The following is a 16,791-nucleotide window of genomic DNA, read 5'->3' on the forward strand; positions in this document are numbered from 1 at the left end:
AATTAAGAATTAATTGCCTTCTAGTAAAAAAACTCCCTCTGCGCCCTTTCCCCCTGCTCCCTTCCACTGATAGTAGTATACATTAGAGATGTATTAGTATGCAAAAGTTCGGGTGTTGGAAGTTTTTTTTACCGTCTAGGGCTCCCAGTTAACTAAAAACTACCACTAATAAGCATTCCAAAAGCATGGATTTTTACAGCACTTTACTTTTTTTTCAATACCTAACTAATAAAGAAACACTTTTTCCATTGATTCGAACGAAGAACCATCTTAATTTTTCAAAAATGTTTGTTGTCAAGTTCGCAGTTCTGTAGCCTTTGCAAATACTCTGAGTTCCTAGTTTAAATTTATTCGAGGTAGTATTGCAAAGATGATTAATTAATTTAATTACCGACGTACTGCAGAGATGAACTGAGGCTTTTTTCTGTTCAAAGAAATATTTAATATGATGAAAAACTAGGAAAAATAGAAAAAAGTCTTTCTAAACTGTTTAATAAAATCAAAAAAGTGAACAAAGCTAAACTTTATCATTTTCTGGAGAAGATCTATAATTTTTAACAACCTGTGACATTGATAACTATTTTACGTTTATTGTATGCCTTTTTTTGAAAGTAGAGTGCTGCCAGTCAGGGTTGTGCTTTTGAGCAGTCATTTTTTACTGATTAAAAAAAATTATTAACAACGCTCAGAAAGAGTAGCTCATAGGTTAAGCGATTTAGAAAATACAGGTCCATAGGTAACATTTTGAAACTTTTTGGTCTGTTTAAGATTTTATACGAAAGCTTTGAATGGTTGAAAAAGTTTTTAGAAGGCGCTAATTGTTGGAGGGGATCATAAAAGATTTTTTGCATCAATCATGCTCCGTGTGCAATGAGTCATTCTTACAAGAGTTTGAGGCCCACATTTTATATTGGCTAGTTTTGTGTAGCAGGAAATATCATAAGAGAGGTTTTTTAGCTCAGTTTCGCTTAAAATTGTTGTAGTGTGCCGGAAGGTTGTTTTACACAGCAACAATTTTTTTTTTTATTAACACAGCATTTTTGCGCAAATATTTGTGTAAGTAATCACTTGGTTAGTGGTTTACGATTGTCATATTAATAAAAAGTAAAATTTTCAAAATGATACCACTATCAATCTCAAGTTTGTAATAGTTAGAATTCACTGTTCGTTCATAGAGGAATTGGTCTGTCAGATTTGCCAGGATAATATAATAAACATCAACATGATTAGTTATGTTTCCACTCTTGTGAATGTCACTATCGATAGAAGTGAATATTGAAATCTGATAATTGCTTTCCAAGGTTGTTAAATTTGAAGAAAAATTTAGACTGGGAATTTTGCTGCTTTGTTGTTAGTTGAAACTAACTTAATGATGCCTAAAGTGTGCAAGCTTAAGTTAAATTGGATTTGAACTAGGCTTTCAGTTAACATTCTTGGTTTACTTAAAAGCTTTCGTGTGTTTGATTTTCCTGCAACTAGATATTGTGTAAAAGTTTTTATATAAAAGCGTTATATCAATATAATAAAATCTATAAACAAATAAATTGTTTTGATTAATGATATAGATCTTCTTAAACTTTAAAAATTTAAAACTGTGAGTAAATTCCTAACTGAATTCCAAGACACAACCAATTGTTTGACAAACCTCTAAAATTATAGAACGAACTTCGCGAGCACTCTAGTGTGTGGTCTTTTAAAGGTATTTATCAAAGTTTCAAAATTAAAGAAATAAAAGCATACCGGTATATTAAATTCTAAATTAAAAAAAAAATTGAATATATCACCATCTAAAAATTAAATACTAAATATATACACTAAATATAAAATTAGAAAATAAATTTGAAAACAATTTTATAAACATTTTTCATATCATAAGGTGTAAAGTTTTTATATTTTATATTATAATCGTGTACAAGTTTTTGACAAATTTTGGCTGAATACCACAGATATGAGCTGTTACTTCTGAAATTGATGATAAATGAGCAAAAGCAGAAGCCAAATGTGCAATAAAATATCTGGGGATACTTAACTTTTCGTTGTCTTTTTTTACGGTGACCGCAGATCTGTTATACGCCCTTTTTTTTTTTTTTTTTTTTTGAGAAGCAGGACAGCCTAAAACGCATTTCGACGTTTAAGGCTGTCCTGCTTCTCAACGTCGTTAAAGCGAATTAGTAAAAGTCAATTTAAAATTTTTTATAAAAACCTTATAATTTACAATCTATTGTTATTATTTTTTTTTTTTTTAATTTTCTTTATTTAATTTTGCATTAGAAAGTTGCAATTTATAAGATAATATAAATAATAAAACAAATGGCTGGAGCAAGAAGAAGACATTAGTTTGTTTTATCACCGAGACCCATTGTGGCTTCATTACAGGTCGTTTTTACAATAAAATATATAAAATTTTGATAAATCCTTGTGATAAAATATATTTAAACTATGTAAAACTACGTTTCATAATTGATAATTGTAAATATAAAAATTTGTTTTGTAAAATAAATTTAGAATAAATAAAAGTAAAACCAAATAAAAGAAATGAATTGTGCTAGGTAATATTTTTTTGCTAAAACAAAAAAGAAAGCTTAAGTCTATAGATAATAAAAAATGCTTTGATTCAGATTTAAACTCTTCAAGTGTATTTCTTTAGATAGTAACAATCTGGGAGAAAAATTTCCATATATAAGGTTCGCGGTGTTGAGAATGAATTTAACTTTAATGCAAATTTTGGGGTGACAAAGTTGTTATATGAGAATCTAGTACGGTGTTTATGACTTATTTTGGTAAAATAGGATTGAAATATTGGTGGAGATATTGCATATATTCAACGCTCCAAGTTTGCATAAGAGAGGTCCATTGTCATTGTCTCATGCTGAATGTATTGCTTTCTGTTTTATAATAATCTTTAAACCAAAGTAAGTTACTATTTTTTACTCATTGAGTTTTTTTAAAAGAATGTCGTGATTTATGATGTCAAAAGCTTTAGAAAGATAAACAAAAACTCCTGAGGTAAAGCAATCATTACTAAAAGCATTAGATATATGAATAACTGGCTCAATTATAGCAAGATTGGTTGAGTGGTCTTTTTTAAATCCAAGTTGTTTACCGTATATTAAATTGTTTTCCGTCAAATAATTGTAAAGCCTATTATACATGAAACGTTCTAGTAATTTGGAAAAACATGGTAAAACTGATAGAGATCTATAATTATTAGTATCAAAATCATCTCTAGATTTAAAAACAGGGGTGACTCGGACAATTTTTTGTTTATCTGGGACAATGTCTGATTTCAGTGAAAGATCGAAGATGTGATGCAATGGTGGTTCTATGATATCAAATACTGATTTCACGACAAAGCTACTGATATTATCAAAGCCCGCACTTTTGTTGTTTTTTAGAGTATTTAAGTGGATTGCAATTCATTAGAATCTAGATTTGTTTCTTTCATAATCTTTTCTGAGGTAAGGTTCTTAATCAATAAGAATAAAATGTTGCAATGCTCGACGGAATTTGTGCTGCTATTTCGTGACCCACATTAAGAAAAAAGCTATTTAGATATTCCACTATTATTACCTTATCAGTGATTAACTTACCATCAATCAAAAGTGTTTTTGGCAGACTGTCTCTTTAATCATATTCCGTGTTTTCTTAGCATTTCCATGGTTGCTTTTTTTAACAAAGTTAAACGAATAAGCTTTTTTGAGTATTGTTTTGTTTTTTCAAACATGTTTTTATAATTTTAGTGAGTTATTTAATTTTCATAAGTTTTAATTTTTAGGAATTTGTCGTAGAGTTTTTGTTTTTTTCTTGATGGTTTTATTAAACCTTCATACGTCCAGGAAGTTAAAAGTGATTTTATGTTTATACAACATTTTTAACTGGAAACGCTTTTTCATAATATTTACAAAATTAAAAAGTTAGTAGGTGTTGTTCGCAGCGCTTGATTGCAATCCCTTTCAACAATGTTTTTTAGCAAACTTTTGAATTTTTGTAAAGAATTTTCATTGATCTCTCGTTTCTATATAGGAAATTTGAGAGAGGTATTGTTTGATGATATGTTTTTAGCAGATAGGAAGGTGAGAAAGTGATCTGAAAGGTCTGTCTTAGTTACACCTGTGAAAGTATGGGAATTGTTGGTTGTTATATTATCAACTAATTTAGAAAAACTTTTATTTATTCTGTTGCCTTAACAATTGTTGGAATGAAACTCAAGTGGAGTATCAACAAAATGGTAAACATTATTATTAAAAGTATGCTTCAACAAGTTAATTTTTGTATCACTATGTAAACATGTTTTTGCATGTTATTAATTTTGTTAAAGAAAATGAGTTTTGAATGTTCTAAAATTTCCACCTGGTTATAATAATTTTATGTACAATATGATAAATCACAATACAATACAATGGTTCACAATAATATAGTCCTAAATAGTTCTAATATACTTTGTAATTTAAGGCCACAAATAACAATATAATATCAATAAATATAAAAAGTCATGAAAAAGGCATTTGAGGTTTAGGCGGTAACTGGAAAATTCCAATTGGGTGTCAATTAAAATTTTCTTTTACTTTTGTTTGTGAAAAACTTAATTGAGATTTCAGATGAATAATAAATAAAAAACAAATAATTCCATTACTGTATTACTGTATTGCTGGTACCATACCAATGCAAAATTTGATATTATTAACTTATAAAATGCATGTCCGAGAAGATCTTATATAATGACCTTTAAGCTTACATTGTGAATTCGCAATTACAAATAATGTACTCTCATATGTATATTACGATTTCTTAACTACAACCTATTTTTTTCTAATTACATATTGCGATTTCTTATTTACATGTTGGATTTCTCTATTACATTTTAAAATTTCCTAATTACATGTTGCGTTTCTTAATTATATATTGCGACTTCTATAATACATGTTGTATTTCTCAATCACATCTTACTTTTTTTAATTACAACTTTCAAATTCATGAAAAGGTGTTGAATAGTCATAAGATTTAAAACTTATTGTTATATAGTTATACAGGCATTATACAAGGGTAATTGAATAGATGGAATAATTTTTAACAAAATAGTAAAATGTATTAATCACAATACTTTACATAATAAAGTTTTTTTATTTAAATTGATAGATGAGACAGTTGTCACTTTGATGTATAATCCAGGCCAATTAGCGGCTCGCGAGCCGCATGCGGCTCTTAGAAAATCATTGCGATCTTGAGCATCTCGAGCTCTTAGAACGTTATTGCATCTCGACCCGCATGCGGCTCTTTTCAAAAGTTTCATTGATTGAGTAATAATAAAAACTTTTAATAACGTATAGCCGGAAGACATATTTTAATAACGTATAGCCGGAAGACATATTTTAATAACGTATAGCTGGTACCCATTTAATACCATGTACTTGTGAAAGAAGAGTTGTTAGATTTAGTAGAGCTAAAGGACACAACTCGTGGAATTAATTTAAAGGAAGCCCTTGACATTATTCTGGTGAAAGCCAATGCTCCTAAGAAGAAGCGACCTTCTTTATAGATTTGTAGAGCTATTAGAACCAATTAAATGTTTTTTTCACATCGTCAAAGATTTCAAATGACATTTGAAATCTTTAACGATGTGAATTTTTTTGCAAGATATTTTATTTTTTACTGATGTAATGCGACATTTACAAAATCTAAATTTGTCGCTTCAGGGAAAAGAAAAAAATATATCTGATCTTGCTCAGACTATATTTAGTTTTCAAAAAATGTTGCTCTATTTCATAAAGATCTTAAAAACTTTTAATCATTTTCCTTAAACGAAGATGATTCATAATCCTAATCCTACAATTCAGTATGATGATCATAAGATTGAATCATAGCGGGAAAAACTACCGAATTTATTTGAAGACTTTCAAAACAGGTTTAAGGCTTTGAATGCTCTTAAAATATCATTAGCATTTTTAGTAAACCCTTTTTTAATTGATATTATTAGTGATGATTGTCCAATACCAAAAAATATACTTGAAGAAACATCTCAATTAGAAATAGAATTATTTGATCTCCAAGAAGATCAAAATCTTCAAATGCTGCATAAAACACTAGCTTTATTAGATTTTTGGATAATGGTTCCTGAAGTTAAGTATCTTCAACTAAAAAAGATTAGTATAAAACTTATTTTAATTTTTGGTTCAACATGTGAATCTTTATTTTTGACTATGAAATTTGTTAAATCAAAGTATCGTACCAATCTAACTAGTGAACATTTGTTACAGTTGCTTAGAATATCAACTACAAGCTTGAAACCAGATTTTAAAAAACTTACCAGTAGTGTTGAAAATCTTAGCGCCTAATAAATTTATAGTAAATTATGCCAGTTATTATACAAGAAGAAATTTCTAATGGTCTTTAACAAAAAATAATTGATGTCATAAAAAGAATTCTCTCTGTTATGACTTATTTTTTGCTGAATGATGAAAAGGTATTTTTCAATTGTAAAAATAAAAATAATTTGATCTTAATTGAAGTTCATTTAAATTTTTTTTTATTGTATAGTCATTTATTTATTTGATATTTTGCAGTTTTTAGTAACTTATGCTATTAAGTGGTTATAAGCAAGTTCAATTCGAAAAAAAGCAAGTTTAATTTAAATACATTAAAATAATTTTTATTTTTCTCAAAGAAACCTTTTTATCTTTAGATTTTATATCTTGCTTGCAATTATTTTTGTAAGAGAATTTATGGTTCTTGTAATCGTATTAATTAAAAAAAAATTATGATTTGGAGATGCTTTCTCAATTTTTTCTACAAATGGTTTTCTAGTGAGAATATAAAGGAATCAGATTTTATGTAACCATGTTTACATTTAAAGAATAACTTTTACTTTCTTTATTGTAAAAAAAACTAAATACTTAACATTAATTGTGTACACACTAAGTTTATTTATAAAAGTACAATTCCCATTTAAAAAATAAAAGTATTGATGTATAACAAATCTAAATTTAAATTCGCCAATTATTTTTTTAAAGATGAAGGCATAGTAGCAAATTTATTCCGGCTCTTCGGCATACGTCAGTATTTATATGCGGCTCTCGTGTTTAAAGCGCTGGTATAATCATATTAAAGTTTGGCTATTGTTATTTATAACGATTGCAGGCGCGCATATCTTGGCTTTTAAACAATGAGTTAAACGTCTATTTATTAAAACGCTCTTGTTCACTCTAAGATCCTTACGCAAAATAAAGTCGATTAAGTAGGGATATAAACACTTACCCTCCTCTAGAATGAGTTTTACGCGGTTGATGAACGTATGTATAATTTTTTAATTCAAACAATGCATTTTTTTCTGATATTTACACCAATTCTCTGTAAAACAAATAATGCTGAAATCATGTTTTATATCGTCAAGTTAAAATTTAAAATTTTTAATGTTTTTGTTAAGACCTCGGATATTTATATTTAAAATTGAAAATGAAACTTTATTTTGGCAAAAAAATTTTGCGGTTTGGTAAATCGTGTTGTTGCTACTTTCATATTTAATTTTTTTTTTTAAACATCAGACTTTTCAAAAAGTCCCTTTTTGAAAATCTTTAGGGTTTTAGTCGGTTTGCTTCAAGTTATTTTAAATAAAATTAAAAAACATCGTTTATTTGAACGAAATTATTAGTGTTGTTACGACTATTAAATAATTCGGCTTTCGAGTAAATTAACTAATATATTTTTTAAAGTCGACTAAAATCGACCGAAGCATTTTTGAAATCGCCGAAGTCTACTAAAAGTCGATTTAGTCGAAGTATGGAAATATTTTATTTTTATGAAATAAACTGTAATAAAAAGAATAAAGTTATTTATATTCGCTCTCTATTTTTTAATATCATATCATTTAAATAATAATAGATAAAAGTAGGTTCGCTCCGACCGCCTTAAATATTTGCTATATATCAAAAAAGTCATTACAATCGTATTTACAATGTGATTGTATAGTTAACGACATTTAAATTTTGGAACTTCAAAGTTTAATTTTGCCCCAGGGCCCCGAATCAGCTTGAAACAACCCTGTATGAAAGTATTTATGAAAATCACAAGCATTGAGAAAATAAAAAATAGAACTAATGAAAAACATAATTGAAAGTTTAATTAGGCATAAATAATGCTATAAATTAAATAAAACTTTAAGAGAGTAAACAAAAAAACTATGTTATAGTTATGGTAGTACATACTATTATTTATAAATGAACAAAGAAAAATTTAAAGAAAAATTAAAGATTGAAAAGTTAAATCGAGTCAAAAGATATAAGAATTTTTAAGATTTTTACTCGATTAAATTGACTTAGTTGATTAGAAGAACATGCATAGTCGATTAAATTGAATATTCGATTATTTAAAGTCGATTTATTTGGGCTTTCAACTAGTCGACTTTAAGTCGGTTTAATTGAAGTCGATAACAACACTAGTAATTATAGATGAAAAAAGCTAGAACTTTTACAATGTGTTTAAACCCATAAGTTTCCAAAATAAAATGTTTTTTTCACTCAAAGTTTTATACTTAATAAGAGTAAACACAAAAAATCATATACTAATAGCTGCAGCTCTTTTTATTCACTTTCCTTGAGAAATATTGTTTATTAGTCTTTGCAATGGTTAAAGGATTCTAGGAAAAAAATCCCCCCGTAAAAAATTCCTCGCAAAAAATAAAATTTAAAAAAAAATATTGCTTTGAAATTGATAGATTGCCCGCCCAAACCAAAACCCTCAGTCAATGTAGCGGCACTCCTTGCATGTTCTACCTATTTTTCAGTCGATGTATATACACTCCTTGCATGTTCTGTCAATTTGTCAGTCAATGTTTGTACACTCCTTGCATGTTCTACCTATTTGTCAGGCGATTTATGAAAAATGAAGGATTAAGGTTCTGTTTGTATTATAATACGTATGTATGAAATATTTATATTATAAACAACTATTATATTGATATATCGTTTATTTTATGCGCTGTAAAAAAAAAATCCAAGGAGGTTTTTTGCGGAGGGATTTTTTCGGCGGGATATATCTTCCGGGGGGATTTTTTTCTGCTACCGGCAAAAATAATTCTATCACTAAGTAAAGTCCTTACTTAAAAAAAACATTCAAGAACTTTAAGTTTTCACTTGGCCTGGAAATTAAAGCTAAAGTTAGGATTCCATATTATACAACAAATGTGCTATTTTATAATAAGATATAATATCTTGATTAGCATATTATATTTAAAATAAGTTTTAAAAGATTGCTTTTTGTCCTCAGTAGGATCTTTGCAGCTTTTTTTTGAACAACCTAATTGTTTATTTTCCAGACAAGATATTTTACGGAAATATTTTGATTGTTTAAATTAATAAGCGACTGACGTAATTTCTTGAAAGGTACCTTTACTACATAGAGTTACTACTACAGTAATTAATTAGTAACTGCATTAGAGACGTTTTGTAACTAGTGCAAAAAAGCAAATAAGCAATTTTACGCTGCTTAACTGAAGGATTATCAAAATACTTATACATGTTTAAAAGTTATGTAAATTGCTACAGCGACAAAGTTTGTACATTTAGAGGTTCTTTGACATTAGAGCCGTGGCTAGGCTATCCCACACCCCTAAATTATGGAAGCCTGGCAAATTTAGGGGCCTTTTTTATTTAGTAATACGTAGTGAAAAAACTTTTAGGAAATTGGGGCCCTAATGAGAGTTTTTTTAAAGGGGGGCCAAAGACCCACTAGCCACGGCACTATTTAACACCAATAAAATATACATGTTACACATAGGATTGTTATTCTTTTTAGTCCCTCACTTTCAGCATTTATAGTGTCCAGCTCTTTTTTAAAACTTCAAAACTTTGCTGTATATTGGTAGGGTTTTATACCCTCTCCCACTGCGGTACAACCGGTTCACTAAAAAATGTTTTTAGAAAGAAAAACAATATTTTAATTATTATAAAGCTCATTGAAATTAAAGTCACTATCTGTTATCTTACACATTTTTTTACCAGTGTAAGAATTTAGTTTAAAAAAATTTTTGTTGATAATTCTGCTGATGTTTATTATTAAAATATTCCAATTATAGAAAATTGCTAACAGTGCTGGAGTTATTATTAGTTAATTATTGTTATCATATTAACTGTGTCCATTTTTTTTAAAAAATTTTACAGCATTTAACAATAGTTTTAAAACAGACAACCTATTTAGGAATTTTTAAAAGTAATAAATAAATTTTTGTTTCTGCTTAAAAATAATGTTGTGTGCCTATGAAAATTACTTTATAATAACTTTTTTTTAACTGGTTTAATTTTTACGCACCATAAAAGCCGTCTACTGTCGTTAACAAAGCAAAGCTAGCAACTACAAACACATAAACGTATTTACAAGCGTCTAAAAAAAATTTAACCTTGTTTTTAAGGGAACTTGTTTCTTCAATTTCTAACCCTTCTGCTTTTAGATTTTCCAAAAACATATTTCTTTCATCTTTTTTTTTTTGCTCTGATAAATTATTTTTATCTTCAGCTACCTCATAAGCCAAAATATAATCAATAATTCTTTTTCCATCTTCAAAATATAAATCATTTGATGCCATTTCTTTTCTTTCTGACATTTCCATATTTGTAAGAAGAACTTCTCTATCAGACATTTTTTGATAAAATACAAATCTAAATTAAATATTCAAATAAAATACAAAATAAATAGATAATAGGTTGTTTTTTTACTTTTTATTTTTTGGTACTATTGTCATTCGTGTATTAATGCTCATATGATTTACACTTTAGTAAATGTACTAAATAATTATATATGATCAATCATATATAATTATTTAGTACATTTACTAAAGTGTAAAGTGCATTAATTAAAAAAGAATCAGTGCAGCCATTACATTTTTTCTAATCTTAATCTAAATAAATATAGCATACTAAAATTTCGCTTTTGGCGACATTATCCAATATCCATATGGTTTATCTAAACACATGCTACATAAAAAATTTGGACAATAAAAATAGTTACTACATACGACGCTAATAATTTTTATAAAATGAAAACAAAAAACAAAGTTTCAAGCATCGATATCTATTCAAGTAAATAAAATCATGCAGCAATACAATTAATAAAGAAAAACATAGTTAAAAAAAGAAAAAACTTGCCCTGTTGATCTATTTAACAAAAACTTAAATTTCTTTGTTTAGTTTAAGTTTTTGTTAAATAGATCAATGAGGAAACAATGATTTTTTTTTATTAAGCTTTTAGTTAGCCGATTAGCTCCCTACTCGCTAGATGTCAGCAGTTCAGTATGTCGAAAATACAGCATAATCCGAATGTGGACAAAAGAGTGTACAAGTAGTAAGTTCTCAAAAAAATCCTCAAGCTCTCTACACACAACACAGGGTTTATAATCTTAACTGTGCTAGTGGCTCTTCAGTGGAAGCAAAGAACTATTTTAGCTGGGTTCAGTCGCTTTATAATCTTTTTATAGGAAGCTTTATTTTATAGAGAATCTTGATCAAAAGCACTGGTTTCTTCGTTCGGAAAATCTCATAAACCCTGGGATGCATGCATTGAAGCTGTAAAATTGTTGGTTAAGCAGGGCAATTTTTGTATCTTTGGGGAACCTTTGTGATTTTGATGTAAATGCTAATCAATTTAATGAAGTAAAACCTCCGGTAAATTGGATTCACCCAATCATCTTCTTGACAACCTTCTGTTTTAAAGCTCTTTAAGCAATAAACTTTTTCAATGCCTAGTTTCAATAAGAAACCATTTCCTTAGATTATTAAATAAAACCTGTCAAAAAATTATAAGATAAAAATTAAAAAAAAATAAACTTTGTTAACGATTTTTAGTCACTAATACTAGGCCAAATGAAGAAGGAAAAATTATAGCATCTAGCCTCGAGAATAAATGCAAATCCTTGACGCAAGTTCACCTGAACGATGTGGAGGAAGAGAAACTTAATAATAAAATCCGTTGTCTGGATACTTTAGAGAACATCAACCTTTTTTATAAAAAACTTCTCACTTCAAAGAAGCTATTAAATGGAATTTACTTGAAAGGTCTATTGTCTCTATGAATTACTACAAATTCTACTTTGCATTTTCAACACAATTTCTGTTTCCATCAACCAAGATAGTAGTCTTTCAGTAAGCTTGGTCGAATCAAGACAGTGCAGAGATCAAGAACGAGTCTAGACAAATTTGTCGATCTTTTTGTTATTTCAATCGAGTGTGATTCTAATAAAACTCTGTGCTACGACAAAGTCATTGCAAAGTTTGTTGCGAGTAGAGCCCGGGAAGTTTTTTATAAAGCAGACCGTAGGTTTCCAATTTGAATTTTATTCACTAGCAATATTCAATTGTTTAAAAATTGTAATTCTTGTTTATACTTTATCTCAGTTTATAACTGCTTAACAAAGTCCTTAAGAAAAAAATTGCTTTGATCTAGAAATAAACTGTTCAAACGTTCTTTACATGTTTTAGAGCAATTATTGGTCATCAAATAGTTTATTGGATCATAGATTAATTGAATCTAATGAGGAAAATATAGTGGATTTTAATACTGATTATAAACTGGATTTTAATTAGTATATATACATATACATATATATATTATATATATATATATATATATATATATATATATATATATATATATATATATGTATAATTTAATTCATATATATTATAAATATATATATATATAATTTAATGTATATATATATATATATATATATATATATATATATATATATATATATATATATATATATATATATATATATATATATAACGTTTTTATTTATCTCAATCAGAGTAAAGTAATTGTGATCGAAAGTAACTGTAATACTGCTTCCAAACAACCGCTAAAAAATTGTTTTTGGCAAAAAAAACATTCTAAGTATATTAGTTGTTTTTTGAAAAAAGATGCTTAAATTAAAATTTCCTCATATTTTTTCCGATTCGTGATTGTGTTCGACTTGTAAATCAAGACGCGCTTTGATTCGAAACTAAAAACGCCGATTCGAAGTGCCCTAATACATATATATATATATATATATATATATATATATATATATATATATATATATATATATATATATATATATATATATATATATATATATATATATATATCATATATATATATATATATATATATATATATATATATATATATATATATATATATATATATATATATATATATATATATATATATATATATATATATATATACATATATATATATATATACATATATATATATATATATATATATATATATATATATATATATATATATATATATATATATATATATATATATATATATATATATATTATAATAATAATATCACCAAATTAAAAATCAAGATAATCTTTCGTCTTTAGATTTATAATCCAATAATATCCTACTTTTGTAATAAAAAGGTTCAGCGGTTTTCAGACACAAAATTTTGATAATGATGATGATGATGATGATGATGATGATGATGATGATGATGATGATGATGATGATGATGATGATGATATACAACTGGAGTTTGTAAAACATGGTGGATTTATTTATTTAAAAAAATTGTTGTTTAGTGCTCAGCAGCAGATGATTAGCTAAATAATAGCTAATTACAATTATTATTAGCCAGCAGCATTTGTATTAATAAAGAAAGTCACTTTACGGCAAGAATCATTAGTTTTTTTCTTTGAGATAAAATAGTTCATACAAATAAAAATTAATTTTTTTTGTTCAATAATCTGGAGGGAAAAAATTCTGTAAATAATTGTTTCCAATACACTTTTAAAATACATTTTTGTGTGTTTACTGAAGTGGCTAAGGGGTCGTCCATAAAGTACGTACGCCAAAAATTTTGAAATTTGAACCTCCCCCTGTTGCCATGCGTACTTTTAAGTCCCCACCCCCCATTAAAAAGTACGTACATATTTTAAATACCCCCCCCCCCAACTTTTCTTTTCAATAAAAAAGTTTATTGAAATAAGAAAGGTGGAGGACGTAGCTTAGATACTTTTTACGACCCCAAAGCCCTTTGTTTGCGACACAGGATCCCAATTTAAAAAACGTCTTTAAATATATAAACAAATAATAATTTTAATAAAGTTAAATTTCTTAAAAGACAATATGTGTGTTTGGCCTAGAGGTTAATGTAATGAACATCGTCCGCGGAGACAGGAGTTCGATTTCCCGTAAGTCATACTACGCTTTTTTTGTTTTAATTGACGGATCTAACAAAAATAAACTATACTTAAAGCGGTCGTTTTTTTTAGGCACCCCTCTTTAGTAAGTCCGTAAAAAAGAGTCTTACGCGAGATCAGTAATATTGAAAACAATGCCTTAAACCCAGTGCCGAGGGTAGGCTACCCATACCCCTTAATTGAGGTGGGGGGAAATTTTAAAAAGCTTTTTAATATAGCAAAACCTAGCAGTAAAAATTGGAAGATTTTGAGACCCTAATGACACTTTTTTTTGGGGGGGGGGGCATCTGACCCATTAGCTACGGCACTGCTAAAACCTGTTTTTTGTCGACTCAAAAAATAGGTTGCCTGAAATACGTCTTTATCAGGGCCAGTATATAAGGGGTGGCAAAAGTTATGACCATGCAAATTTTCTGACCCCCAAAATGGGGTCGTAAAATTTCCAAGGTCATAACTTTTGTTATTTGCAATATTTTTCTACGAAATTTAAAATCTGTCGGTAAGTTTAAATTCAGTTTTAGATGGTAAAGTTAAAAATTTTACTTCATTAGTGCTCTCACATTAAGGCAGGGGGCGCAAGCGTTTTATGGCTTTTTTTGTTCCCAGGCTTCCGCCTTCCCAATTTTTTGCAAGGTCTCCTCATTTGGCATAGGTATAAATATAATTAAGTTTTGAGTTTTCACAATGTGTGAAAGTGTCCTATCTGGAACATCAAAAAATCCTGCGGGCGCCCATGCATGTGTGTGCATAGAGGGAAACTATGCCCTCTACTCCCTACACCATACATCTTTTTATGTTTGCAAACTAAGATCTTTAGTCAGAATTTTAACTTTTCTATTGATTAGCTGGTTAATTGTGATAAATTAGAAAATTGAAGTACGTACTTTTAAATTGAACCACCACCCCCCCTCCCCATACGCTTTCGTACGGTTTTTGAAGACCTCCCCCTCCCCTCTATGAGCGTACTTTATGGACGACCCCTAATTAGTCGGTAATCAATCGCTATCCTATTTCAAACTGGTTGGATTGAAACATGACTTTTTTTTTTTTAAATTCAATGAAAGAAAAAAAAAAGTCATAAGTTAAACAACATTAACACTTTTGTTGTTGTTGTTGTTGTTATGTTTTTCACTTTTTACACAGTTTAATTTTATTCTGTCAATAGTTTTGAACTTAATTATATCTTTTATTTTGAATTCATACTAGACAAGCAAATAAATAAGCAAAATAAAATAAAATATAAGTAATAAATAAATAAATATAATTTCTTATCTTTATATTTATAATTTGTTTTCATATTTCTTTAAATAACTGTTTGTTGGTAAATTATACAGCTCACAAAATGCTTTTTCGTTTTTCCCTCACTACTTGAAACGTTAATATAGCAACAACAAGCCTTTTTATCTTAAAACTGTTTTCCGTTACAAATTTATTGCGGCAGCTATTGAAACTGTTTATAACAAGTTACTACGTGAAACTCATTTCCAGCATAAAATTTCCGACGCTCAGAAATAATGCGCAATATCGCTTAACGGAACCATTCGAAAAACTTTTTTAATTAAAAATGTCTAGAACAAAATAATAAACTGTGCTGACCAAAGATAGTAACTGCAACCAACCGTTACTTTTTTGGTTAGTGCTATTTTAACAAATCAAAAGGAAACCTTATAATATTCTGCTCGTCCTAGTCAAAAAAATAAGCTACCCAACCAGAACCATTATTAATTAGGCAGATCAACGTCATAATTGTACTTTGCGAGAACTTACCATTTTGAGAGATTTGCGAGAACTTTTCCATTGATTGCAACTTCAGATTGGAACCTAAAAGTATATTAAAGTTTAATCAAAAATTAAGTCTTTAGTGCAAGTTTTCAATATAGAATCGAATTTTGTTTTTGGTTGTAATTTAAATAGAATCAATACTTAAATAAAATCAATTCTTAAATAGAATCAATTCATAAGATTTGTATTGCTTTTGACAATTTATGATTTTAATAATACTGATAATTTTGGAATTTACGTTATGAGTGACAAATAACAAAAGATAGTGAATCAAATTTAAGTGAATCAAATTTAAAGCATTGCATTAACTTTATAGATTTATGAGTTGATTTTTCCTTGAATATCAGTCTTAATCTATGCAACTATGAGATATATTGAAATATTAATCAAATTAGGGGCAATTTTATTTAAAAAAATGAGGGGGGAGGGGCGAGTTCTCAAAAAGTGCCTACTGCCTTCCTAATAAAAAACTCTAAATCTGCTGAATTAAATGCGTCAAATGCTGACTAGCTGATTATATTCCTAAAAAAACAGACTATAAGTTGAAAGTTCCTTTTTTTGGAGAAAGGGGGTCACACTTCCACCTCCGACATTCCTTCTTAAATCCGCCCCTGTATGAAATATACCTAACATAATAATATCTTAATAGCCCGATTTAAAGTTCAAAAATTTTATTATAATTGTATACCAGTTTTAAAAAGCCTGTCTTAAAGACCTAATTTACTTCTTTCTTTTTAAACAACATGCTGTGTTAAATAAATAGATATCACGGCGATCTGTTTTCTGATATCAGTAATTAGTGGATGTGGATTTCCGA

At 28.0% G+C, this 16,791-nt stretch overlaps 1 protein-coding gene across 1 annotated transcript in view; it reads right to left on the reverse strand.

Annotated features, from left to right (window-relative positions):
• LOC100210722 (anoctamin-4) overlaps positions 1-12,459 on the reverse strand; it is a 99,954-nt gene extending 87,495 nt beyond the window's left edge. The window contains exon 1 of the mRNA XM_065804107.1: positions 10,388-12,459. Coding sequence (XP_065660179.1) covers positions 10,388-10,627 — 240 coding nt within the window. The 5' untranslated portion in view covers positions 10,628-12,459. The remainder of the gene's footprint in view (positions 1-10,387) is intronic.
• Between the last annotated feature and the right edge of the window lie 4,332 nt (positions 12,460-16,791).

The sequence above is a fragment of the Hydra vulgaris genome, chromosome 08 (assembly GCF_038396675.1).
Source record: "Hydra vulgaris chromosome 08, alternate assembly HydraT2T_AEP".
In the NCBI taxonomy this organism is placed as follows: domain Eukaryota; kingdom Metazoa; phylum Cnidaria; class Hydrozoa; order Anthoathecata; family Hydridae; genus Hydra; species Hydra vulgaris.